Source organism: Scyliorhinus torazame, chromosome 2 (genome assembly GCF_047496885.1).
Source record: "Scyliorhinus torazame isolate Kashiwa2021f chromosome 2, sScyTor2.1, whole genome shotgun sequence".
NCBI classification, from domain to species: Eukaryota; Metazoa; Chordata; class Chondrichthyes; order Carcharhiniformes; family Scyliorhinidae; genus Scyliorhinus; species Scyliorhinus torazame.
Genome location: NC_092708.1, coordinates 251,888,448 through 251,915,907, shown reverse-complemented (window position 1 = coordinate 251,915,907; position 27,460 = coordinate 251,888,448). Strand labels below are relative to the sequence as shown.

The 27,460-nt window shown below is 44.8% G+C and overlaps 1 protein-coding gene across 3 annotated transcripts in view; it reads right to left on the bottom strand.

Moving 5' to 3' along the window:
- Positions 1 to 778: 778 nt before the first annotated feature.
- The window catches only part of bub1bb (BUB1 mitotic checkpoint serine/threonine kinase Bb), a 154,773-nt gene continuing 128,091 nt past the window's right edge, over positions 779 to 27,460 (bottom strand). For all 3 annotated transcript variants that reach the window (XM_072486144.1, XM_072486146.1, XM_072486145.1), the window contains 7 exons: positions 26,188 to 26,319; positions 13,258 to 13,358; positions 9,451 to 9,612; positions 8,137 to 8,279; positions 6,339 to 6,504; positions 2,330 to 2,427; positions 779 to 1,107 (listed from right to left, as the gene is read on the bottom strand). In XM_072486144.1, the coding sequence (XP_072342245.1) occupies positions 927 to 1,107; positions 2,330 to 2,427; positions 6,339 to 6,504; positions 8,137 to 8,279; positions 9,451 to 9,612; positions 13,258 to 13,358; positions 26,188 to 26,319 (983 nt within the window). In that variant the 3' untranslated portion in view covers positions 779 to 926. The remainder of the gene's footprint in view (positions 1,108 to 2,329; positions 2,428 to 6,338; positions 6,505 to 8,136; positions 8,280 to 9,450; positions 9,613 to 13,257; positions 13,359 to 26,187; positions 26,320 to 27,460) is intronic.

Genomic DNA, 27,460 nt, shown 5'->3' with positions numbered 1-27,460 from the left:
GGTCTCATAACAGGAGATTAGCCAATCTCTACCACACAACACAGTTCCCAGATCACAAATAGCTTGAAGTCCTTACCCAACAGCATTGTTGGTACTTATTCAAGACAGCCCACCACCATCTTTATGGGTGCCTGGGGATTAGCAACCAATATCCAGCCTTGCCAGTGATATGCATTTCCCAAGAATAAACACTTGATAACATCAGTCTTTCCTTCCATTATGCAATATTTCTCCTTGCAGATACAAATTCATAACTGTCAATCTCATATTTCACCCAAGTGATTTCTACCCCTAACTTTCCCAATATACAACAGGTACAATAGTGGAAGTTACAGCCTGACACACAATTCAAGCAAGGATCGCTAGGCAGGGGAATCAGGAGTGGGAATCCTGATACTTGTTCCCTTTCTAACCCAGTGATGCAGGGAGGCTAATTTAATACCTCCACTAGTTGAGATCACCTAACTTAGGCCAGAGAAATTATGGTGTGAAAACCTTTGATTTGAATGGGTCAGCAACTCCACTACTGTGCTGTGTTGTGGGAAAAATGGGTTGGTTTCCATTTATGTACATTTATTTACCGTCTTTAATGAGGGTACCAAAAAAACCTAGAAAGTTGTAAAAGCATTTTTTCTGCAGTACATAATAGGTTCCAAATTCATAGGATAAGATATTCCTCTATTAGTGAGCTGTTAAGCCAGAGGGCTGGAAGATTCCCCAGATTTAATCCCCAGTCTGCAACACGCTAGTGGATCTCAAAGAAAAGAAAGGATCGGAGTTTGCTGAAAAGGTGGACCATCAACATTTATTTAAGTAAGCAAGCAACTTGGATCATTACAGTAAAAAAAAAAGCATACACAACAATTTTATTCAGATTAGAAAAATATGATACTGAAAAAACAGTAGTGTTACAAATCATCTAATATTCAACAATGATAGGACATTGGTATGAAAGCATCATTATACAGCATCTCATAATCTGGTTCAATGACTTCTTTCACTGCTTGCTGTAGGTCACGCAGTATCGAGATCGAGGGTGCATCTCCTGCATTCAGCAGCTTTTCAAAGAAACTGGTCCACAACTCCACATGTAGCAATTGTTCTGTGCTGTACAAACACAAAAGACTAAATTCATAATAGCACCTTTCAGAGCCTTAGGACGTCCTAAAATCCCTCACGTCCAATGAAACTCTTCTGAATTCCTGTCAAGGTTTTAATGTAGGGAAAATGTGGGAGTCAATGAGCCAATCACCAGATAAGCTGTTTCAGTGATGTTGGTCGAGACACATCAGGCCACCCAGCTCTTTTGGAATGTCACTTTTACATCCACCCAAGGGGCAGGCAGGGCTTAAATTAATATCACAGAAAGAGGGCACTTCAGACAAAGGGCATTCATCATGCATTGGAACGTAGCCTGGGTTAAGACCCAAGCCCTCAAACTTCTGACTCAAGAGGTGAGGGCACTACTCTAGTCATGGACAACACTTTACATTAAAACATTGCTAGGAATAAAGCATTTACCCAAATGCAAATTACATCCATGTGTCAAATAAAAGAATAATTGCAAAATAGGCACGAGTTAAATTCAGTTAGAGCATCAATAAGAAACACCAGAGATTGGGGGGTTGGAAAGATAAAGGTTTAATCCCCCAGTGTGAGATGGGTGGGCGATGAGGGAGCTCTGGCGTTTTTGCTTTAGCCAAGTAGTTGCCAAACTTCTTGTACATTCAGCTCAAAAACAATTGCATTGGCAAACACCTGGGTTAAAATCATTCATTCCCATCTCTGTGGCCACTTGGTCCAGCATGTCATGGTGGTGAAGGGGTAGATAGAGGGGCCTTTTTGAAAAATAATTAATCTAAAGGGAGAGAATGTTCAAAGGGCCAAGCTTAGCACAGGCTATTTGATGGATAAGGGTCATGCCTGGCAAATTCATGTCAAGATGAATTTCACCCTAATTTTGCGAGCTGTGGAATAGAAACTAAAAACATTCACAAAGAAGTAGTGCAGTGGAGGAAGTGGAGGTGAACAGAGCCTCATTCTAGCATCCATTTCAAAAGATGCATTATTTGACAAGAAAGCCAGGTCACTCCCAGGTGATGAACGACTAATGATACGATTCTCAGCAAAAACTACAGGTGTAACAACTGATACACCACCCAATGCGCTAGCAGCAAAATGCCCAGCCCGTTTTAAACAAGAGCTTCCAGTTCACTACATTATCGATGCTTAACTCATTCAGCAATACAAACTAGCTCATTGATTTTACATTTCATTTTGCAAATGCAGTACCAAAATTGCACAATATAGAAGTAATGCATTAAAGTACCTGCAGGACGTGAGACCGGGTATCCCATTTTTGCTGACAACCATATGCTTTCCAAATAGCAGGAAATGGACAGTATTTGCAATCCCAAGAAGATCAATCTGTAAGAGCCAGTGATGAGGGTTAAAGTTAGAGCATACAAGCATACAGGTCAGCTTGTGGCTTGGCTCATGCATAGCTTGCACACTTTTCATTGCATCTTATGGGGGGGGGGGGGGGAGGGTAAGAGTAGGGGTTGGGGAGATATTTATTTTTGAACTGCAACAGTAAGGTTTTAGTAAATATACTTTCCTGGTAAATTTAAAAATGTTCTACTATAATTCAGTTTTTTGCAGATACATTCTCATATAATAGAATTTACAGTGCAGGAGGCTATTCGGCCCATTGAGTCTGCACCGGCCCTTGGAAATCGTACCCCACACCCGTAAGCCAGTAACCCCGCCTAACCTTTTTGGACACTAAGGGCAATTTAGCATGGCCAATGCACCTAACCTGCACATCTTTGGACTGTGGGAGGAAATTGGAGCACCCTGAGGAAACCCACGCAGACACGGGGAGAACGTTCAGACTCCGCAGTGACCCAAGCCGGGAATCGAACCTGGGACTCTGGAGCTGTGAAGCAACTGTGCTAACCACTGTGCTACCGTGTTGCCCCCATCTTGGGTTTTTGCTGCTCTTGGGCAGTGTTAGGATAACAAAGATAGTTTTAAGGGATTTATATTTGTATTGGTAAACATTAAATTAAACCCACTTAAAACTATACTTATTTCTAATGTTTCTGTGCCTGGAAGGGTAAAACCTATAGCAAGATTCATGCTGGACAATTATGTTTGCATATGTGGGGGTTGGTTAAGTTCCAACTGTGTTTCTATTGTGCTTAGAGAGGACTACGGCATGGAGAATAAGCAATTTAGCAGTGGTTGCTTAGCAACTGGAGCCTTATAAAGATAGAAAAGCGTTTAAGTTTTAGTTTAGCTAATTTGATTGTAGTTAGAGACAGGACACTGGGGATTCAACAGCTGTCAACTCTTCCAGGAAAAGTAGGGCAGGACAAGGGAGTTGCAAAGATGTATGCTTCCTAAGGAACAAGATACAATCCAGATAATCAGGGAATTGGGACAGAAAGACGACTGAAGTTAAGAGAACAGAGACGAGAGAAAAATCAAGGAAGAGTAAACAAAATGCTCGGAGTTAAAGAGACAATTGCAGTAACTAGCTTTAAAGTGGGACAGCAGACTTCAGAGGTAAATGGAATGTTCTGATGTCATTTTAATACAGTCTGGGAATTGTGTGTTAAAGCAATTGTGAACAGTTTGTACAGCCGTCAAGACAAAGAAACCCTAAAGCGGCTAGTGCAAAGTTCTGGACTGGACTCACTGTTTAGTGGAGCGGCAGCTTTGTTTAAAAATGTAATTTGGAATGCAAACCGCCAAGGGAAAGCATTATTACGAGAGAAGATTTTAAAGTCATATTTTGGGAGTGTTGTTTGGAAACTCTCAGTGATATCATCTGGGAGATTCTGAGGAGAAACCATCAGGCATCATCAACTTGGTTTCAGAACAATGTGTATTTGACTACAGACATTGTGTGTGCTTAAAAGCGTGTTAATGAGACCATTGCAATTTAAGATGTACTTTGTAATCGGTGTTAATCTTGAAACCTGTGTGTAATTGTTAAGCTAAAGGGGGAGTAAAGCAGTATTGTATAATAATCTAACTTTCAAGTTTAGTAAATGTTTTCTTCCTTGTTAGAACTAATTAGCAGTCCTGTGACTTTATTCCTCCATGTTTTACTTTTTTTAAAAAAAGTTAGTCTTTTGAGGCAGGGTAGCATTCTGGGATCTTTCCGTCCAGTTATATCAATTGGGATCGTAACAGGTAGCTTATCCAAGAAGCTAGTTCTTCACTTGTGAACTGGGACAGTTAGCACCAACAAGTTATTCAATCATACAGGGCTTATAGTAAAGTCTTAATTGGATCAAAACCATAGACATGTACTTTCTAACAATTAGTGACATTTGGAATTTGGATTGGCCAATACTGGTCTAGTACACAGGCACAGAAGCCATCATCGCACGGTTCACAATGGCCACAGAATAATGCAGTGACTGGCTGTTCATTAAAGTTTAATAAAGATCCAACTGGATTTTAAACCAACGTTTATGATTACAGGATTAGTATACATTATGGGTCAATACAAGCTCCACATATATATACACAACAATAAAGGATGAAAGGCCTCATACCCAAGATGGTCACTTCGACAATTTATCCTCAAAATGCATATTAATAGTTATTCCTGGATAAGAAGCAGTTTATTTCCTTGTGCTGTACACTAGTGTTGGATAATTAACTTCAGCCACATCATCAAACAATGCAATAAGTCACTTGTAATGACCATGATTATGCTTCAAGAGTTTGGCAAGGTGAAATTGAAATCCCACTCCTATTAAAGACATGATCAAACCACTCATGTATCAAACCAGGCTCACACGTTGAACTGCGTAGCTCAGTGAAATGTTATTTATTTGTTCTTTTAAACAAAAAAATGTAAACATTTTTTTTCTTTTTAAAAAGAGTACCCACTTATTTTTTCCAATTAAGAGGAAATTTAGCATGGCCAATGCACCTACTCTGCACATCTTTGGGTTGTGGGGGCGAGACCCATGCAGTCATGGGGAGAATGTGCAAACTCCACAGCAGTGGAGAGTGACCCAGGGCCGGGGTTGAACCCGGGTCCTCGGCGCGCGTGGCAGCAGTGCTAACCACTGCGCTGCCATGACGCCCACATTTATTTGTTCTTAAGCTTCAGTTGGTGAGATGTGTTTTTTGAACCTCAAGTCTATTTGGCATTGGGACCCTTTTTCTGTAGTGGTTTGTTACAACTGAGTGGCTAACTAAGTCATTTCAGAGGGCAAACAAGATTCAATGACATTATTCTGAATCTGGGGTTATAAAGATAAAATTGGCATATGTCCTCACTGAAGGACATTGGTGCATAAAATGAGTTTTCACAATAATTCGGTCGTTTCATGATTATTAACGAGGAAGTTTTATTCGAGATTTAATTACTGAATTTAAATTTCCTGTGGTGGGATTTGAACGTGGGCCTCTAGAACGTTAGTGTTTGCCTCTGGGATTAACTAGTTCAGTATAATTACCTCAATGCTACTGCCCCCAAAATCAGGAATTGTTCGCAGCAGAATGATTTACGGATTTTTAAAAATCATTCCTGGCATCTGGGAGTTGCCCGCACGGCCATCATTTATCAGTCATCCCTAATTACTCTAGAGAAGGTGGTGATGAGTTGTTGCCTTGAATGGTTGCAGTCCATGTGGCAGTAGGTATTCCCACACAGTGCTGTTAGGAAACTGATGTAATGTAGGAAATGCAGCAGACAATATATACACAGCAAAGTCCCACAAAGAGCAATGCGGCATTCAATATGTTCTCCTTTCCAAGTGATGACATTTCTAAATTATTGCCACTCCAATGGATTTGAGTAAATGCTCCTTAAGGATGGTACTTAGCCATGCAGATCAAAAAGCCTTTAGTTTAATAATTCCCCCATTAATTGACTGCAGTTGGAGGCACTTTGCGTGCTGAGTGAAAAGGAAGAGGAAATGCAGAAAAGCAGCCTTTTTGCTTCTCTGCTGGAAGATGGGAGTTCAAGCCAGGGACACTCTTGTTTACCTAAGGTTGAATAACCAGTTTCTGAAATGTAGCTATTCTTTGTCGGCCTGCCAAGAGAAAGGGAGGGACCACTAGTGAATTGTTGCTATATGCCATCATGTCATAATGAAAAGGTGGGGTGGGGAAAAGGGAAAGATAAATTGAAAACATTTAGAGAGGAAAGTATGAGGACCAAATCCACATTAGGGTAAACCTGCAACATGTCAACCCGACTGAGCACAGTGATGAGTACTATCGTTGTGTATAAGTCAGCACAACTCAGATAACAATGCAAGTTTTTTGTAATGGAGATCTAGGTTAGTCTGTGGTTTGCTGTTTACCTGGTAGGCATTAGTGCATTCTAACAGGAGCTTCTTACAGGGGAGTGATTGCATTGTAGGAAACTTTGTAAACTTGGCAATGTCAGACTGTAGCCTCAGGTCCAAGCTGTGAGTGAAATCCATGAGCTTTACTAAACTGCTGGGACACATGGAGACATTATAAAACCTGTGGAGGAATGCAGAGGGTCAGTTTAAATAGAAAAGATCTCAAAGAAAGTATAGTATGCAAAACTCAATTACATCCAATAATCTTGCGTGCTTATCAAGAGAAAGAGGTGAATGAAAATTCACCTGAAATGAAATGAAAATCGCTTGTCACAAGTAGGCTTCAATGAAGTTACTGTGAAAAGCCCCTAGTCGCCACATTCCGGCGCCTGTTCGGGGAGGCTGGTACGGGAATTGAACCGTGCTGCTGGCCTGCTTTAAAAGCCAGCGATTTAGCCCAGTGTGCTAAACCAGCCCCAATTCAGACAGTACATGCAGACTTGCTGCACTTTAAGCAACCATCCTCGCTTACAACAAACTCTCAACACACAAGTTACTTTGTTGCTGTGCAAATTCAAGTGTTTTTGAGTGCAGAACTCAGCAGTGTCCAATAGGTGGAACAGGAGTTCCTTTCATCTGATTTGGCCCCTCTCAAAAGAAAAGCACAGAGCTAGTCTCAACCATGGTTACCTTCCTCAGAAGCTGAAGGGAACTATAGTCAAATTAGCTGAATAGGAAACAGCACCAAGGCTAGGTGAACTGACTAGTAAAGTTATAAACTCGTTATGGATGATCCAGGGTTATTTTCTTTTTATATTGGATTTTTAAAATAAATATCCTTTCATGGGATGTGAGCATCGCTGGCTAGGCCATCATTTATTGCCCATCCCCATGAGTCTTTGAGAAGGTGGTTGTGAGCCGTGTTCATGAACTGCTTCAGTCCATCTGGTCTATGTACACCCACAATGCTGGCAGGTTGCGAGTCCCCTGATGTTAGACTTTGCAGGGTCAACAGGGCTCGTGTACCATTGTAGTTTCTGGTGCCTAGATCAATACCAGGTGGTCCGTCCGGTTTCATTCCTTACCGATTTTTCTTTAGCAGTTTGATGCAACTCAGTGGCTTGCTAGGCCATTTAAGAGTCAACCACATTGCTATGGGTCTGAAGTCACATGTAGGCCAGACCAGGAAAGGCTGGCCAATTTCCATCCTAATTTTGAATTCCAGAACTTAAATTTCACCAGCTGCTATGTTGGCATTTGAATCCATGTCCCCGGAGTATTAACCTGGGTCTCTGGATTCTATCCAGTGACATTACCACCATCTCTCCAAATCAAGATTTTACAGTCAACTCTGATTGGCGCTGAAATCTAAATAGCACCGGAGTTGACCTGTGCATCATTATCCTCTGGAGCTGACTTGCAGTGAGTACACTTCAAAGTACTTCAGCATATCAGGTGCCAGAGAAGTACATTTTCTTTCTCTTAATAGGGTTTTTACCTTTTATCAGCAGCAATTACGTTCTTACTTCTACCAGAGTCTCAAACCTTTCTTCTATTATAGCGACATGTACAGAAAATAAAGAATAAAAGTGGCTACTTTGATTGCATGGCTGTGGATTGTCTGTAGCTTCAATCTATGGCTGGTTTACTAGTCATACTTCTGGATTGGATGGGTCTAAGGTTCGATACAGTCGGATGCTGAATTCCTGAAAATTGAACTCCTGGTCCAACCCAGTGTAAAACTACCCAAAGTCCATGCAAGAAACAAAAGGCACTACTCTGCTGAAGATTTTGTAAAACAGATTAAACTGACTTGTCACCCATGAACAGCGTTTCCGGTGCTATTCCCCCATGAACAATTTCAGCTGTATGCATCAGTTCCACTAGGGCCAGTAAGTCATGTGTCAGGAACACAACAAGTGCTTCCGGCATAGATTTCCGCATCTGAGTCAGATCCTACAATTGGAAAACAAAGGTAAACAGCTATTAGGACTTCAAAGATAGTTTGGTCCCAATTATCAAAGTAAACTTCATTTTCAAATGAAAAGATTCAAACAAACATTTCATAAAATAATCTATACAAAGGGAATCAAGAAATGCTAACAACTTCATTATTTAATAAAATAATCTATACAAAAGGAATCAAGAAATACTAACAACTTCATTATTTAATATTGTGGTACATTTTAGAACAAAACTCCATAATGTTAGCCAGTATAAATAAACCACAATCACACGGCAGTCACCCCTAGAACTATTAAACTAAATATCAATTGTATTCTAAAACCAAAAAGAAAATGCCAGAAAATCTCAGCAGGTCTGGCAGCATCTTTGACAAAGGGTCATCTGGATTCGAAACGTTAGCTCTTTTCTCTCCCTACAGATGCTGCCAGACCTGCTGAGATTTTCCAGCATTTTCTTTTTGGTTTCAAATTCCAGCATCCGCAGTAATTTGCTTTTATCAATTGTAATCTATTGTGCCCTATGTAATATAATCAGGAATCTCTGAATTTTTCTAGTCTCACCTCTTCTTTCTCCCCATACCACTCAAATGTATGCCAGGTTAAGCTGGGGTATGGCTCTGCAGCTCTGGTTGCCCTCTGGTTCCTTACCCAAACAGCCATTCTTCAGACATGAGCTGAATAGTAAGTGTCAGCAAACTAATAAATAAACTGCACAGTCAAGCCCTGGATTGTTCTGATTTAATACACAGAACTTTCAGTGAGGGAGACATCAAATACTGTCTGGGCAGTGAGAACCTTCACTGATTTTCTACCAGTACCTTGATTAGACCACAACTGTAGTAGCCTCACTAGCACTATGGATCAGGCTGGTTATTTCTTCTACCTCACTCAGTACTGCACCAGGAGGTGCATTTATTCATTAAGCCATTGATCAGTTACCAGGTTATTGTTTTTCAACAATTGGCTGTCTCCACAGTCAACAGAGGTACGCAAACGGCAATCAACCTTCACAAATCCTCCCGCTCAAAGCAAAGAGCACTTGATGGCATGTGGGATGGGAAAATAAGGACCAAAACAACCAGTATAAAATGGAGCAAGTTGTTTACTACTGCAGAATCAATATAAAAGATTCTGTTCCTTCCATGAAAATTTGCAGATCTCACCTGTAGTGTTTCACATTTCTTGGTCTGATCCACTGTCACACATCCATTTTGAAACATGTAGCAGCTATGATTCCGGCTGAAGTAATTATCAAACAGAGAACCGATCCGCATCTGAAGTTGTTGATTGATGTAGAAGTCCCATGGCACTGTGTGTGAATACACCTGTTTGAGGGAAATATTCAGAGGTCAGTGTTTATGCATGCTAATGTTACATTTACTTCAATTGGAGCAGCTGTGGCAAATGCCAAAACACTTCTACCCGTATCCTAATTTGCACATCGTCCCACCAATCTGTAACGCAGACCCTCATTGACGCTTCGATTTGTAATATCTCAATTTTAAAACTACCCCGATGATCAAAGTCCTCCATGGCCTCACCTTACCATAGCTCCATCCTCCTCCAGCCTGACAACCAAGATCTCTGCACTTCTCTGAATCGGCCCCTTGAGCACATTTGACTTCCTTTGCTTCACCATTGGTGGCCATACGTTCAGTTGCCTAGATCCTAAGCTCTGGAATTTCCTCCGGAAACCTCTCCTGCTTTTAGATACACTTCAAAACCCACCTGATCGACTAGGTTTTTGGGTCACCTGTCCTAATTAAGTCCTTATGTGAATCAGTGTCCAATAACATCTCTGAAGCCCTTTGGGATGCCTTCTACATTAAAGACACGATATATATTCAAGTTGTCATGGGGAACGTTGTTCAGTGAATCAGGGTATGTCTACCCAAGCTAGATACCTCCAACACTTACCCCCCTCCTTCCCCCTTCATTTTAAACACCATAATGGTCCCCTTCACTACACGAAAATCCCATTCACTTAGCCTGGCCAAGCTCAATTAGCTCTGGCCCAGAAATTACATCATTAAAATCATAGTCCCCATAATGCTTACTTCAACAACCTCCTCCAGTTAAACAGCTCTCTTCTCCTCCAATAGACTACAATAACAAAAAGGAGATGTTTTCTTAGTCAATCTATAGATATTTGATACTTCCTTAAATTATTTTGCTTTCTCACCTTCAAAGCCCTCCTAAATGTCTCCTTGGTAACTTTGCCCTTCTCCCTATTTTTGTTTTAGTTTTCTCAGTCTTGGTGACCACACAATGCCTCGGGAAAACATTTAATGATTTTGCAGTGTGAAAACGCAACAGAAATTCAGGTTGCTGGTGATGGCGTCACTACTAAGAAGTTGGATCCAGTGGAAAAATATTCCAGGACAAGAAAATCCATAGCCATTCTTCAAGCACCAGGAAGAGTCATATTGGCATAGGAATAAAAGAGTAAAGCAGGGCTCAAGAAACAAAACTTTGAAACTCAGTACTTTGATAATCAAAGTTCATCAGAAGGCATTGAAAAAAATGAAAATAAAATAATAATGTCTGCCCAACATATCAGCTACTCAGATATTGGAATTTTAGCTCAATTTCCTGTGCTGGGATTCGATTCCAAAGTCCACCATTTCTGATGTATCAGAGTGCTCATTTACCAAGCATTTTACTCGTTCGAATGATGTTTATGTCACTCGCAAGGTCAGCATTTACTACACATCTTTAATTGCCGCGATGTGTTGATGGCGAGATGCCTTCTTGAACCACTACAGGTCATTGTGGTGAAGGTACTCCCACAGCACTAATAGGAGGGAATTCCAGGGTTTTGAACTTGTGACAACAGCAATATTTCCCAATCAGGATGATGTGTGAACGGCATGAAGAAAGATTTGCACGGCGTTTCCACCTGCTTGTTAACTGTGTTGCTCGAGGTGGTAGAGGTTGTAAAAGCCTTATCCCATTGGCAGATTGCATGTTGTGGATAGTACACTCTCTAACAATGTGCTGGAGGAAGTGGATATTTAAGGTTGTCTGTAGTGTTCCAATCAAGCAGACTGCTTTGCCCTTATCTATATTGCGCTACTTAAGTATTGTTGGAGTCACACTCATCCAGGTATCATATTCCTGAAACCAAAAAAAAAATGCTGAAAAATCTCAGCAGGTCTGGCAGCACCTGAAGGGAGAGAAAAGAGCTAACGTTTCGAGTCCAGATGACTCTTTGTCAAAGCTAACAGACAGAGAAAGTGGGAAATATTTATACTGTGGAGTGAGAATGAAAGATGAGCCATAGCCATAGAAACCCAGGGAAACCGGGTACTAATGGCCACAGAAACCTTGGGGAAAGAGTGCTAATGGCAGTCCCCAGAGAGAACAAAAGATGTGAATCGCCAAACAGCAGAGAAACTGACATCAGAGAGTAAACTCTGACAGATGTAGATGTGGGGCGAGGGGAAGGGGGAAGCAAAGTGGAGAAAGGGTAAGGAAAGGTGGATAAGATGGTGGGGGGGGGGGGGGGCGGTGGTTTAATAGGTATTACGAAAGAAAGAAATGGTAAAAGACAGTTAAAATGAAATGGGATGAAAACAAATGGGTTAAGGTGGGGTGGAGCTAATCATCTGAAGTTGTTGAATTCGATGTTGAGACCGGAAGGCTGTAGCGTGCCTAACCGAAAGATGAGATGATGTTCCTCCAGTTTGCGTTGAACTTCGCTGGAACATTGCAGCAGGCCAAGGACAGACATTTGGGCATGGGAGCAAGGTCGTGTTAAAATGGCAAGCAATGGGAAGTGTTAAAATGGCAAGCAACAGGAAGATCAGGATCCTGAATGCGCACAGATTGGAGATGCTCAGCAAAGCGATCACCCAGTCTGCGTTTGGTCTCTCCGATATAGAGACCATATTGGGAGCAGTGAATGCAATAGACCAAATTGGAAGAGACGCAAATGAAACATTGCTTAATCTGGAATGAGTGTTTTGAGTCCTGGATGATAAGCATGGAAGAGGTAAAGGGGCAGGTGTTACACCTTCTACAATTGCATGGGAAGGTGCCATGGGTGATGGGAGAGGTACTGAGTATGGTGGAGGAGTGGACTAGATTGTCTCGGAGGGAACGGTCTCTGTGGAATGCTGACAGAGGGAGTAAAGGGAAGATGTGTTTGGTGGTGGCATCACGCTGGAGTTGGCGAAAATGGCGGAGGATTATTCTTTGCAAACGGAGGCTGGTGGGATGAAATGTAAGAACGAGAGGGACTCTATCCTTGTTTTGGGAGGGAGGGGAGGGGGCAAGGGTAGTGGTGCGGGAGATGGGCCGCACATTGTTGAGGGCCCTGTCAACAACTGTAGGTGGGAACTCCTGACCTCTGGTGTATAGAGCAAATCTCAATAATATTCAACTCACTGTAGGGGCCATTACAGCCTAGAAGGATCACACTTTCAACTGTTAGCCAATTTTCAGCAGGGTCTCCAGGTTTAATCATATGTACCTGAAGACTCATTTGATTTATCCAACAATTGGGGAAGGGGTACCACAGGACAGAGGTCAGAATTCTGCCTGTTTGATCTTCCTAGCCAATCAATTTCAGCACCTCAACATCCCAAGACAGGTTAGCTAATTCAACACACAGCAAATAAAGATGACTGCAGTATCAGCTTGTTTTGTATTGTTCTAAATATGCCTGCAAGGAATTTCCTTTGGATCAATAATGGTCCATCAGCTAACAGATTAGATGATTCGTATAGAATGACAAATCTCCATAAATGGGGCAGATGGTGGGAGATGGATTTTCCTAATATACGTTAATCTTCCCTGTATAAGAGAGTTCTGAAATTACCATACACTATTATTGCCGGTCAAAAGTAAAACAAACAGCAAAGAGGTTAAACCAGGTAATTGGCAATGTTCTTCAAACCTGTAAAATGCTCAACATTGTTCCAAATAAGAGTCCTGTTATGCACCTCACCGTTTGACAGAATACCTACTTTAATTATAGCTTTGGACAAGTCCAAGCTTGAATTGGTCCCGTAGAATACACGGTACTGTTCATGTACTGCTGCTTGTTTGATGTTAAAGGTTTGCGAGCCTGTAGAAGAATAGAACAAGCATTTACTGGTGTGTAGCACCTTCCACAACCTCAAGATATCCCAAAGTGTTTACAAAAGTACTTTAGTTGAAAAATTTTATTTAACTATTTTCATTTTATACATAATACAAAAACAAAACAATACAATCAGCATAAAAGCCCCCCCAATCGAACCTACCCACCCACCCAGAACCTAGCCCGTCTCCAGAAACACCTAATCCCTTCCACCTGCCCCCCCATCAGCAACTAACAGTGACCAGCTCTTTGAAATGCACAATAAATGGCTGCCATCTTCAGTAAAACCCCTCAATCATTCCCCTCACTGTGTACTCTGATGTGTTAAGTGAGTTGGTTCAAGGTTGATGCAACTGGATGCAGTGAAACTAGAAACAGGCTTCCAACACAGGAGATGGTCCAACACTTTTAATGAACTTGCTGATTGCTGTACATAAACCTGCTGTGGGTTGACACTCTATTAATCTAACTGACAACCTCCTACTGGCTTGACCAGACTAGCTCTCTACCACATGGAGATGGTGCTCACTGGCTTGTGCACTCTAACTATCTCAGTAGCTGTGTACTGTGAGAGAGAGTCTTAATGCCCTGTGGGCTTTATAGTGGTTGTGTCCTGTCTGGTGATTGGTTGTTCTGTGTCGTGTGTGTTCATTGGTTATCCTGTGTGTCAATCACTGCCTGTCTGCATCTCATTATATACATGAGTGGATATTATGACATACTCGACTTTCTCGAGGTATTGGAACTCAACCAGATCTCCCAACCACATTGAGGCACTGGATGGAGAAGCTGACCTCCACCCCATAAGAACTCATCTCCAGGCAATCAATGAAGGCCAGGACATCGGCCCCTGTGCCCGTCTGCCACTCCGCCGCATCTGACACCCCAAATATGGCCACCAAGAGGCAGTGCTCCAGCTCAATTTTCAGAATCGCCAACACGGTGCTAAAGAAGGAGACCCAGAAACCCACAAGCTTGGGACACGACCAGAAAATATACACGTGGTTGGGTGAACCCCCTGCACAGCACTCACACTTGTCCAACATTCCTGCAAAGTGCAGACTCATTCTGGACCTAGTCAGGTGAGCCCTATACATCACTAAGTTGTAATAAGTCAAGCCTCGCACACGAGGTTGTGGGGTTTACCCTCCGCAGGGCCTCACTCCACACTTCATCATCCAACACAGGCCAACTCTTCCTCCTCACTTGGCTTTAATCCCTTTAACCGATACAGAGTCCTCCAACATAATCCATCCATAGATACCAGAACTGCTCCCTCCCTCTGACCCTGCGAGCATAAGAACCCTCTCCATTAGAAAGGTCGGCAGGGAATGTCGAGTAGGTTTGTAAGAAATATAAATATCTGAACGAGTTAGACTGTAAGAACCCAAACTTCTCAGACAGTTCCTTTAAACTGGCAAACCACCCCTCCAGGAATAGATTCCCCTATTCTTTCTAACCCCTCTCCTCCCCCAACCCCAGAACATGATATCCAGCCTCGCAGGCTCAAATATATGATTTGCACAAATCAGAATCAATACTGCCCCCAATTTAAAATGCTGCCGAAATTGTCTCCATATGTTCAAGATGGAGACAACCACTGCATTTGATGAATATTTCACTGAGAACAGGAACAAGGCCGTTGCTAATGCCCTCAACCCAGACCCTCTACACAACTTTGATTCCATCGGCACCAAAGTGGCTCACGGATCCCAACATCAATCCAACACCTTTGGCTCAGCAGCACCAAGCTCCCTGACTGTCTGTCCCACTGAAGGGCTGTTCTGCCTAACCATATATAGGACATGATTAATTTTTCAACTGCCCAAGAAAAGGGTTTAGGAAGAAAAACCAGCGAACACTGGAACAAGAACAAAAGCCATGGCAAAATGTTTATCTGGACTGACTGAACCCTGCCCGCCAAGGACTGAGGAAGATTGTCCCACCTCTGCAAAAATCAGTCCCGACCCGATCCACCAAGCTCGAATAGTTCAGCTTACGGAGCCAGGCCCAATCCCGGGCCACCTGAACCCCCAGATACCTAAAGTTGGAACCAGTCAACCAGGTGAGCAGCACCCCCAGATTGACTCCGCTCCCTGGGGATTAACCAGGAAGCACTCACTTTTTCCAGGTTTAACTTAAACCCTGAAAAAAAGACAAAGCGCCTCAGTAGCCCCAAAATGTTGCACATGGTGGGAAGTGAGTCCGTCACATACAGCAAGAGATCATCAGCATAGAGGGACACCCTATGCGCCACCCCTCTCCTCATTACCCCCCCTCCACTTCACCTACCCGAAGCCCTCAAGGCGATGGCCAAAGGCTCTATTGCCAATGCAAACAGGGAGAGGAGAGACGGACGACATAGGGCACCACTGTCTTGTTCCCCTGTTCCCAATTGTATCCTATCAAATGCCTTTTTGGCATCCAGTGCCACGATTACTTCTGGTTACGGCCCCTCCAATGGGAACAGCACCACATTTAACAACCCGCCGCATATTACACAACAACTGTCGGCCTTTAACAAAACCCGTCTGATCCTCCCCGATAACTCGAGGAAGACACTGCTCCAGTCTCAGTGCTAACACCGTGGCCAATATCTCAGCATCTACGTTCATTAAAGGAATAGGGCGCTACGACCCGCATTCCATTGGGTCCTTATTCTTTTTAAAAAGAAGTGAAATGGACGCTTGATTCAGGATCTCGGGTAGGGAACCCCATGCTACCAAATCCTCTAAAATCTCCACTAATAACAGTACTATTCTGCAATTGTCTTATAAAATTCCACCAGGAACCCATCCGTCTCTGGGACCATACCAGTCTGCATTTGCTCTATAGCTGTCAAGAACTCCTCTGCCCCCAATGGCTCTTCCAACGCTTCCCCCTCTTCCTCCTCCATCTTGGGAACTCGAAGCTTACAAATTTAGGCGGTCCGGTGCCTTGATCTGTCGTTGAGAGCGCCGCAGTGCTGGTGGCGACTCAGGTATCGGCTTGGTCTGCGGTGACTCCTGGAGCGTGTCGAAGTCCTCTTCATCCCCGGGTGGGAGCAAGGGGAGGACGGATTGTCCTGGAGCGGGGGCTGCGCCGGATGGCGTCGGGGCAGGGGGTGGGTGGGAACCCAGCTGGTGCCAGGTCCCCGAGGGAGACTGGGTTTTGGCGGCCGTCGGGGTACGCTACGTAAGCATACTGCGGGTTGGCATGGAGTAGCTGTACCCTTTCAACCAACGGGTCTGCCTTGTGGAGTCGCACGTGTCAACGGAGGAGAACGGGTCCTAAAGCTGCCAGCCACGTTGGGAGCGAAACCCCGGAGTAGACTTCCTGGGGAAGGCAAAGAGACGTTCATGGGGGGTTTCGCTAGTCGCGTGCACAGGAGCGACCGAATGGAGTGTCGGGGAGGACCTCCTGCCACCGGAAGGCTTCACCTTCATCCAACAGGTTCCATTGGAGGAGCGTGTACGAGGGCCAAAGGGACCTAAAACCATTTACCCGATTTTTGTCAGCAGCAGACAAGGTAAGCAAAATGGTGGGCCGCGCAGGTCGGCCGGCGTGGGCCGCGCAGGTCGGCCGGCGTGGGCCGCGCAGGTCGGCCGGCGTGGGCCGCGCAGGTCGGCCGGCGTGGGCCGCGCAGGTCGGCCGGCGTGGGCCGCGCAGGTCGGCCGGCGTGGGCCGCGCAGGTCGGCCGGCGTGGGCCGCGCAGGTCGGCCGGCGTGGGCCGCGCAGGTCGGCCGGCGTGGGCCGCGCAGGTCGGCCGGCGTGGGCCGCGCAGGTCGGCCGGCGTGGGCCGCGCAGGTCGGCCGGCGTGGGCCGCGCAGGTCGGCCGGCGTGGGCCGCGCAGGTCGGCCGGCGTGGGCCGCGCAGGTCGGCCGGCGTGGGCCGCGCAGGTCGGCCGGCGTGGGCCGCGCAGGTCGGCCGGCGTGGGCCGCGCAGGTCGGCCGGCGTGGGCCGCGCAGGTCGGCCGGCGTGGGCCGCGCAGGTCGGCCGGCGTGGGCCGCGCAGGTCGGCCGGCGTGGGCCGCGCCGGCCGACCTGCGTGGGCCGCGCAGGTCGGCCGGCGTGGGCCGCGCAGGTCGGCCGGCGTGGGCCGCGCAGGTCGGCCGGCGTGGGCCGCGCAGGTCGGCCGGCGTGGGCCGCGCAGGTCGGCCGGCGTGGGCCGCGCAGGTCGGCCGGCGTGGGCCGCGCAGGTCGGCCGGCGTGGGCCGCGCAGGTCGGCCCAATTCAGTTTTTCCAATTAAGGGGTAATTTAGCATGGCCAATCCACCTACCCTCCACATCTTTGGATTGTGAGGGCCAAACCAACGAAAACACGGGGAGTATGTGCAAACTCCACACGGACAGTGACCCAGGGCCGGGATCGAACCTGGGATCTAGGCATTGTGAAGCAGCAATGCTAACCACTGCGCCACCGTGCTGCCAGGACGATATCTTTAATAATAAATGGAACCAACAAAAATATGAAATTGAAAAAAATGGAGCTAGAGCTAACCTCATTAATCAGACAGACATAGCCAGATTAAAGATAAAACCGATGATTGATGAGAATGATTGTCAACTGCGAGATTATAATGGCAAGTTGATAACCACAATGGGTACCTGTTATTTAACTGTCGAGGTAAAAGGGAAAACGATTCCGATTAAATTTGAGATCATTGAACCAAAGAGATCATCATTACTTGGTGTTCAGGTATGGGAGATTCTGCAGCTCGTGAAACGCATTTACAGCTCGGACAGGATTTCATCCAATTGCAATGACCAAAATGAGGCGATTTTTAGAAATTTCCTCCCGTCTTTCTTTTTAAAAAAAAATATTGTAATTCAAATTTTAACATATTTCAACAAACCCCCCCACTTACAGAAATAAGAAAAAACAAAGAACACATAAATAAACATTGTATAGCTATGTCACATATTCCCCCAATATACAAGCCTCCCATTAAACGATAATAAACACAGTAAACACAAAGATCCCCCCCCCCCCCCCCCGGTTGCTGCTGCTGCTGTGCACCTCCTAACGCTCCGCTAGAAAGTCTAGGAACGGTTGCCACCGCCTGAAGTGCGAGCTCCCAACTCGGCTTAACCCGGGTGTTTACCACCTTAGACACCGTCCTCACAACGCCCAAATTATTCCTCCAACCCCCCAAGGCTCGCAAACGTCCCATCTATAAACAGGGTCCCCCAGCCTTCTAATACCTGCCCTGTGCCAGCTCAGGAACCCCCCATCCATTCTCCCCGGGACAAACCAATGGTTATCTCGGATCGGGGACCACACCAAAGCCTCTGCCTCCCCCTTGTGGCGTCTCCACTGCCCCCAAATTTTGAGGGTCGCCGCCACCACTGGACTCGTGGTGTACCTTGTCGGCGGGAGCGGCAGCGGTGCCGTCACCAGCGCTCTCAGGCTTGTGCCCACACAGGACGCCATCTCCAGCCTCTTCCACGCCGCCCCCTCCCCCTCCATTACCACTTGCGTATCATCGCCACATTGGCAGCCCAGTAGTACCGACACAGATTAGGCAACGCTAGCCCTCCACTGTCCCTGCTCCGTTTCAGAAACATCCTTCTCACCCTTGGGGTCTTTTTCTCCCGTCTTTCATGGTAATGGAAACACTACCATTCGAATATAAAATCCAGTTGAAAGCAAATGCCAAACCAGTAATTCATCCACCTAAGAGTTTAAACGTTCCTTTGAGGGAATGTTTCAAAGTGGAACTTGAGTGTATGCAGCAGTTGGGAATAATCACCAAAGTGGAAGAGCCAACTGACTGGGTCAGTTCTATGGTTTGCGTGAAGAAAGCCAATGGTGACCTGAGAATCTGTATCGATCCCAATGATCTGAATCAGAATATTAAATGGGAACACTACCTGATTCCTAAAAGGGGAAATTACTAGTAAAATGTCAAGTGCCAAGATCTTTACCAAGCTAGACGCATATAGGGGGTTTTGGCAACTAAAGTTAGATGATGCACGTACGAAACTCTGCACGTTTAACACACCATACGGGTGATACTGTTTCAATATGGGCAGCACGGTAGCATAGTGGTTAGCACAATTGCTTCACAGCTCCAGGATCCCAGGTTCGATTCCCGGCTTGGGTCACTGTCTTTGCGGAGTCCGCACGTTATCCCCATGTGTGCGTGGGTTTCCTCCGGTTTCCTCCCACAGTCCAAAAATGTGCAGGTTAGGTAGATTGGCCATGCTAAATTGCCCTTAGTGTCCATAATTGCCCTTAGTGTTGGATGGGCTTACTGGGTTATGGGGATAGGGTGGAGGTGTGGGCTTGGATAGGGTGCTCTTTCCAAGAGCAGGTGCAGACTCGATGGGCCGAAAGGCCTCCTTCTGCACTGTAACTTCAATGATTCTATGAATAGAATGCCTTTCAGGATTATTTCAGCTTCCAAAATTTTCATCGGGCTATGGAACAGATGGTCGAAGGTATCACAGGTGTACGAGTGTACGTGGATGACAATCATTTGGTCATCAAATGAAGAGGAACATAATAATGCACAACTTCTGCAAGTCATGAAGCGTACTGAAAAGTTTGGTCTCAAACTGAACAGAGCCAAATGCCAATTTGGCATCTCCAAACAAATTTTCTTGGGTGATCAACTATCAGCTCAAGGAGCCCAGCCAGACAGTGAAAAGATTGCAGCCATTACCAGAATGTCATGTCCAAAAGACAAAAAGGCAATCCTTAGGATGCTAGGTGTTTTCAATTTTGGGGGAAAATTTATACCAAACCTGGCATCACACACCTCGGCACTAAGACAGCTTATCAGAAAGAATGTTATGTTCAATTGGTCTGATGAACATAACAGAGAGTGGTCAGATCTGAAAAGAGCACTCACTACAGCACCTGTTCTGTTGTTCTTCGATCCCAAAAGCATTACAAAGATCTCGCCAGCAAAGGATGTGGGTGGTGAGGGATACTACCGGTGTCCCCGCTGACTATACCTGCGGGAAGTGCACCCAACTTCAGCTCCTCAAAGACCGTGTTAGGGAACTGGAGCTGAAGCTGGATGAACTTCGGCTCATCCGGGAGGCAGAGGGGGTGATTGAGAAGAGTTACAGGGAGGTAACCACACCCAAGGTACAGGACAAGAATAGCTGGGTTACAGTCAGGGGGGAAAAAACAAAGAGGCAGACAGTGCAGGGCTCCCTCGTGGCCATTCCCCTTCAAAACAAGTATACCGTTTTGGATGCTGTTGGGGGGTGGGGGGGTGGGGGGGGGGGGATGATGACCTACCGGGGGAAGGCCCTAGAGGCCAGGTCTCTGGCACGGAGTCTGGCTCTGAAGGGAAGGGGGGAAGAATAGAAAAGCAATAGTTGTAGGAGATTCAATGGTTAGGGGAATAGATAGGAGATTCTGTGGTCGCGAGCGAGACTCCCGGAAGGTATGTTGCCTCCCGGGTGCCAGGGCCAGGGATGTCTCGGATCGTGTCTTCAGGATCCTTAAGGGGGGGGGGGAGCAGCCAGAAGTCGTGGTGCACATTGGTACCAACGACATAGGTAGGAAAAGGGGTGTGGAGGCAATAAACAAGTTTAGGGAGTTAGGCTGGAAGTTAAAAGCCAGGACAGACAGAGTTGTCATCTCTGGTTTGTTGCCGGTGCCACGTGATAGCGAGGCTAGGAATAGGGAGAGAGTGCAGCTGAACACGTGGCTGCAGGAATGGTGTAGGAGGGAGGGCTTCAGGTATTTCGATAATTGGAGCGCATTCTGGGGAAGGTGGGGCCTGTACAAGCAGGACGGGTTGCATCTGAACCAGAGGGGCACCAATATCCTGGGAGGGAGGTTTTCTAGTACTCTTCGGGAGGGTTTAAACTAATTTGGCAGGGGAATGTAGTCCAGCAACTAAGGTAGCCGATATTCAGGACGCCAAAGCGTGTAATGAGGCAGTGGGGAAGGGAACACTGACAAAGGAGAGTACTTGCAGGCACGGAGATGGGTTGAAGTGTGTATACTTCAACGCAAGAAGCATCAGGAATAAGGTGGGTGAACTTAAGGCATGGATCGGTACTTGGGACTACGATGTGGTGGCCATCACAGAAACTTGGATAGAAGAGGGGCAGAAATGGTCGTTGGAGGTTCCTGGTTATAGATGTTTCAATATGATTAGGGAGGGTGGTAAAAGAGGTGGGGGGAGGGGGGTGGCATTGTTAATTAGAGATAGTATAACAGCTGCAGAAAGGCAGTTCGAGGAGTATCACCCTACTGAGGTAGTATGGGTTGAAGTCAGAAATAGGAAAGGAGTAGTCACCTTGTTAGGAGTTTTCTATAGGCAGAGATGTGGAGGAACGGATTTTGGAAAGGTGCAGAAGTCACAGGGTAGTAGTCATGGGTGACTTTAACTTCCCAAATATTGAGTGGAAACTCTTTAGATCAAATAGCTTGGATGGGGTGGTGTTTGTGCAGTGTGTCCAGGAAGGTTTTCTAACACAGTATGTAGATTGTCCGACCAGAGGAGGGGCAATATTGGATTTAGTACTTGGTAATGAACCAGGGCAAGTGATAGATTTGTTAGTGGGGGAGCATTTTGGAGATAGTGACCACAATTCTGTGACTTTCACTTTAGTAATGGAGAGGGATAGGTGCGTGCAACAGGGCAAGGTTTACAATTGGGGGAAGGGTAAATACGATGTTGTCAGACAAGAATTGAAGTGCATAAGTTGGGAACATAGGCTGTCAGGGAAGGACACAAGTGAAATGTGGAACTTGTTCAAGGAACAGGTACTACGTGTCCTTGATATGTATGTCCCTGTCAGGCAGGGAAGAGATGGTCGAGTGAGGGAACCATGGTTGACAAGAGAGGTTGAATGTCTTGTTAAGAGGAAAAAGGAGACTTATGTAAGGCTGAGGAAACAAGGCTCAGACAGGGCATTGGAGGGATACAAGATAGCCAGGAGGGAACTGAAGAAAGGGATTAGGAGAGCTAAGAGAGGGCATGAACAATCTTTGGCGGGTAGGATCAAGGAAAACCCCAAGGCCTTTTACACATATGTGAGAAATATGAGAATGACTAGAGCGAGGGTAGGTCCGATCAAGGACAGTAGTGGGAGATTGTGTATTGAGTCTGAAGAGATAGGAGAGGTCTTGAACGAGTACTTTTCTTCTGTATTTACAAATGAGAGGGGCGATATTGTTGGAGAGGACAGTGTGAAACAGACTAGTAAGCTCGAGGAAATACTTGTTAGGAAGGAAGATGTGTTGGGCATTTTAAAAAACTTGAGGATAGACAAGTCCCCCGGGCCTGACGGGATATATCCAAGGATTCTATGGGAAGCAAGAGATGAAATTGCAGATCCGTTGGCAATGATCTTTTCGTCCTCACTGTCAACAGGGGTGGTACCAGGGGATTGGAGAGTGGCGAATGTCGTGCCCCTGTTCAAAAAAGGGACTAGGGATAACCCTGGGAATTACAGGCCAGTCTTCTTGAATTCTTTGAGGAGGTGACCAAGGTAAAGCAGTGGATGTAGTGTACATGGATTTAATAAGGCATTTGATAAGGTTCTCCATGGTAGGCTTCTGCAGAAAGTAAGGAGGCATGAAATAGTGGGAAATTTGGCCAGTTGGATAACGAACTGGCTAACCGATAGTCAGAGAGTGGTGGTGGATGGCAAATATTGGGGTGAGCACAGTAAGACATCGTACAACACCAGGTTAAAGTCCAACAGGTTTATTTCAAATCACTAGCTTTCGGAGCACTGCTCCTTCCTCAGGTGAATAGAGGTAGGTTCCAGAAACATTTATATAGACAAAGTCAAAGGTGCAAGACTAAACTTTGAATGCGAGCATTTGCAGGTAATTAAGTCTTTCCAGAGCCAGAGAGAGGGGTAACCCCAGGTTAAAGAGGTGTGAATTGTCTCAAGCCAGAACAGTTGGTAGGATTTCGCAAGCCCAGGCCAGATGGTTGGGGGGCGAATGCAATGCGACATAAATCCAAGGTCCCGGTTGAGGCTGTACTCATGTGTGCGGAACTTGGCTATAAAGCTTCTGCTCTGCGATTCTGCGTTGTCGCGCGTCCTGAAGGCCGCCTTGGAGAATGCTTACCCGAAGATCAGAGGCTGAATGCCCTCACTTCAGCAGGCAAAATCGCATAGCAATACAGACTTCTTTACGACAAATGATCCTCAGCAAGGTGCATGAAGGCCATCTGGGGATGGAAATAGTTAGAAAAGCAGCTCAGGATTCCGGCTATTGGCCAGGAATCAACAATGACATTAGCAACCTAGTTGCACAATGTGAAACGAGTCAGAAGAGCCAGGAAGCACTGACAATACACAAAATTGTCACAACTCCATGGTCGAAAGTAGGCATTGATCTGTTTTTCTTTCAAGGCAATGAATACACGATAGTCATTGACTATTTTTTGAATTATCCTGAGGTAATCAAGCTACCCAACTCAAGTTGGAAGGCAGTCATCAAGCCGACGAAGCAAATATTTGCTCGGCATGGCATTCCATTCACCGTAATGAGTGACAATGGACCGTGTTTTGACAGCAGTGAATGGGCTGAGTTTTCCAAACAGCATGACTTCCAGCATGTAACCTCCCACCCACTTCATCCACAGTCCAATGGAAAGGCTGAGAAGGGAGTGCATATCGCCAAGAAGTTACTGTAAATAGCTTGGGATTCCAACAGCAACCCAAACTTAGCTTTGTAAAGCAGCAGAGCGACACCATTTGCAACAGAATACTCACCAGCACAGTTGTTGATGAATCGAAAGATATATACCAGGTTACTGTGTCTTACTACAACGAATCCTGAGAACGAAGATGCAATCCAAAAAATCCAACAGAACAAACGCAAACAACAGTACTATGATAGGACAGCAAAAAATCTATCACTGCTAGAGCAACGTGATACTGTCAGAGTACAACTTCCGAATGGATGGTCGAGCATAGCACATTATACGCCAGGTAGCTCCACATTCATATGTGGTAGTAATGGAAGAGGGTTCAATTTTAAGGAGAAACCGCAGAGCACTTCTTAAGGTGAAGACGACTCAACCCACATTTCCTCACATCACAATCGATACAGAGCTACTCAAAGCAAATCCAACAGTATGTCAGGACGACGTTGTTCCAGCAGCGAACACAACAACAGCAGCATTGGAACAAACACATGATACACTCGGTGAGGTTTCCTTCTACCTGGCGTTCTTACCACACAATTCTCCTCACTTAATTTCCTTTCAATCTGATATGGTTTACAAAACCTTGCTTTTAAAGGTTCACCTACCACTGGTAACAATACTAAAACTTTATCTCCACTGGCAAAATCTAAAAGCCTTTTTTTAAGACTCTGTTCGTTAAGGAACTGCTTGTGACCTTCTCCACCCCCCCAAAACTGCCGAGCGTCTGAAAGAGCCATTGCCCACAACACACTCCCTACTTAAACTGGACTACCACACCTGAAAAGCAAACACAAATATGCTCACCCCTCACTGTCTTTAAGTTCACTAAGCCAACCCAATCACGAAAGATACTTTTATCCCGGACGAGCCCCCAATTTATTGTGGGCCAGGGTTTAGAGAACACCAAAGTAGATCATGGAGTTCACCTGACCCACAACTTTTAATAGATTTTGGTTATGGGGAGCACAAGGACCCACTTTACAGGTGTGATGCAACAGAGATCTAAAGTATTTTTAAACAAAAACAATGTTTATTCTATGAATCCAGTTAACATTTTATAAACACACAGTAAACATCTTATCAACTACCAACACTGATACTCCCCCCAAAGATACTCAATAGGCAACCCGTAGTAACTTTCCTAATAACATCCATCAGTCAAAGACACTTTTTAACAAAGACAGTAGGTTTGCATTCCTTACAGAAACAGGTATTTCTTTGAAATCATCAAGTGATTTGGAGACATTCTTTAGCATGCAGAGAGACCAAAATATACCTCCTTGTTTTGAATGCAGCTCTCCAACCGAAAACAATACCAAAACTCCGAGACAAAAACAGCTTCCAGCTCAAAACAAAGGTAAAAAGCAGAGCCAGAGCCCAGCTCCACCCACACAATGACATCACTGCAGCCATTTGAGAAGACAAGCATTTCTTAAAGTGACATTCCCATGACACGTCTCAGAAAACAAAGACAGACTTAATTTGTGAGGAAAAAAAAATTGTTAACTTATGGACAATAACAATGAAACCATGTATAGCCTAAACAAGCATCATGTAATGTAAATATGTTTGAATGCATATCCAAACAACTTCAAAGAAAGGAGATGTGACAATATGTATATTGTAAGAATAATGAAGGGTTAACAATGTACTGTAACTGCATCCAACCATCAGATGGCGATCAAGTGCATACACATGGATCACGTGATTCTCTTGATTTGGGGAGAAGATTGTTAGTGGAGGTAGAGCTTAGTCGTGTTTTCAGGAGCTCTGTAATTAGAGTCTTGGTTTAAGTGAATCTGTTATCTTACGTATTGAATCTATTTAGTTGTAGTGTAAATAAATTAGCTTTCTTCAAAACATAGCTTGATATTCTTTGTGAGACACTACACTTCGAAGCCAACCTCATTTAGAAAGCAAAGACCATCACACAACTATATTTGCAATGATGTGAATACAGCACTGAACACTGGAGCATGGAATTCTCAATTAGCTCTGCAGAAATCAAATATAAAATTGATCTGGCAAAAGCAACATCAGCAAATAAACCATTTGGGTCAGATTGGCCCCATTATGATCTTGCACTCTAATTGATACAGTTTGTTCTCCTACTTTTCCGTAAATGCTTTCCAAGCCACTTTTCTCAAAACACTACCAGGTGATGTGAACAGAATAAATTGTATTGTCTCTTACCCAGATTCAGCTCGAGTCCATCTTCAAGTATAGGTATTGGGCTCTTCTGAATGTGGAACTCTGGAAGTGAGCTCAATGGCACAGGAAGGGACAACAGCAATTGATTTCGCACTTCTGCACCCCAAGGGTTATCTGCAATTTATCAGATGGTATTTCAGAAACAAGAACAACAAAGCATATTTGGTTCTTTACACTAGTACAAAACTTTCTAGAAAATGATGTGTTGTGCTGTCCACTGAATATGCCCATTTTATTAATTTTGGAGGCAAGTTGTGCATACTTTTTGGCAATATGTAATCCATGATAGACAAGATATATTAACTTGGAGATACTATGTCTGGCTAAAAGACAGATAGCAAACTTCACGAGTATCGAAGCAATACAGGAACCCTGGTGAGATTGGAAAGGTTGTAGAGTGGTGACTGTAATGAAGAGCTATTAGTACTAATATAACTGTAGTTTAAAACTAAAGCCCAGAAATTACTGCTGACAATAATAGATGAGCATTTCATAAATCCATACAACATTTGCCTTGGATATATTCCCAAGCTTAGGATCACCAGCTACTCCTGTTACTTATCTTACATAGCAGACAAGGCAGATTCTGCTTCACCCTCCCAATATATAATAAATTATGATCGAAGAGAGGAATTTCACTACATTGTGGAGTACATTATGTTCTTGGCAAAGGCTATAAATCCCATTAGACATATGTGTATATTAAGGAATTAGAATCACAGGTCAACAAGGGTTAGCACAGCTGCCTACAGTGTCGAGGACCCAGGTTCAATCCTGGCCCTGGGCCAGTGTCTGTGTGGAGTTTTCACATTCTCCCCGTGGGTTTCACCCCCACAACCCAAAATTGTGCAGGTTAGGTGGATTGGCCCTTAATTGGAAAAAAATAATTGGGTACTCTTAAATTTATTTTAAAAAAGAATCATAGGTCAACCACCACATCTTCTGCACTTGCCTCACTCAAAACACAAATTGCTTCTTTCTGTCACCAACTCCTCCAACAGGATTCCAGGTTGGCAACTGAATAAACCTTCATAGACCCTGACTACAGAGTTATCGGTTATAAGAGTTTAAATAGGTGGATGTGGGGGGTTCTGTTCAACACTCGCAGGGCTCGTTGTTGAGAAAGGGGCCTGTCATCACAAACCTGAAATGTTAACCCTGTATCTCTCTCAACAGATGTTGCCGAACCTGCGGATTATTTCCAGCATTTCTGTTTTTATTTTACATTTCCAACATCTGAGGTATGTTGATTTAA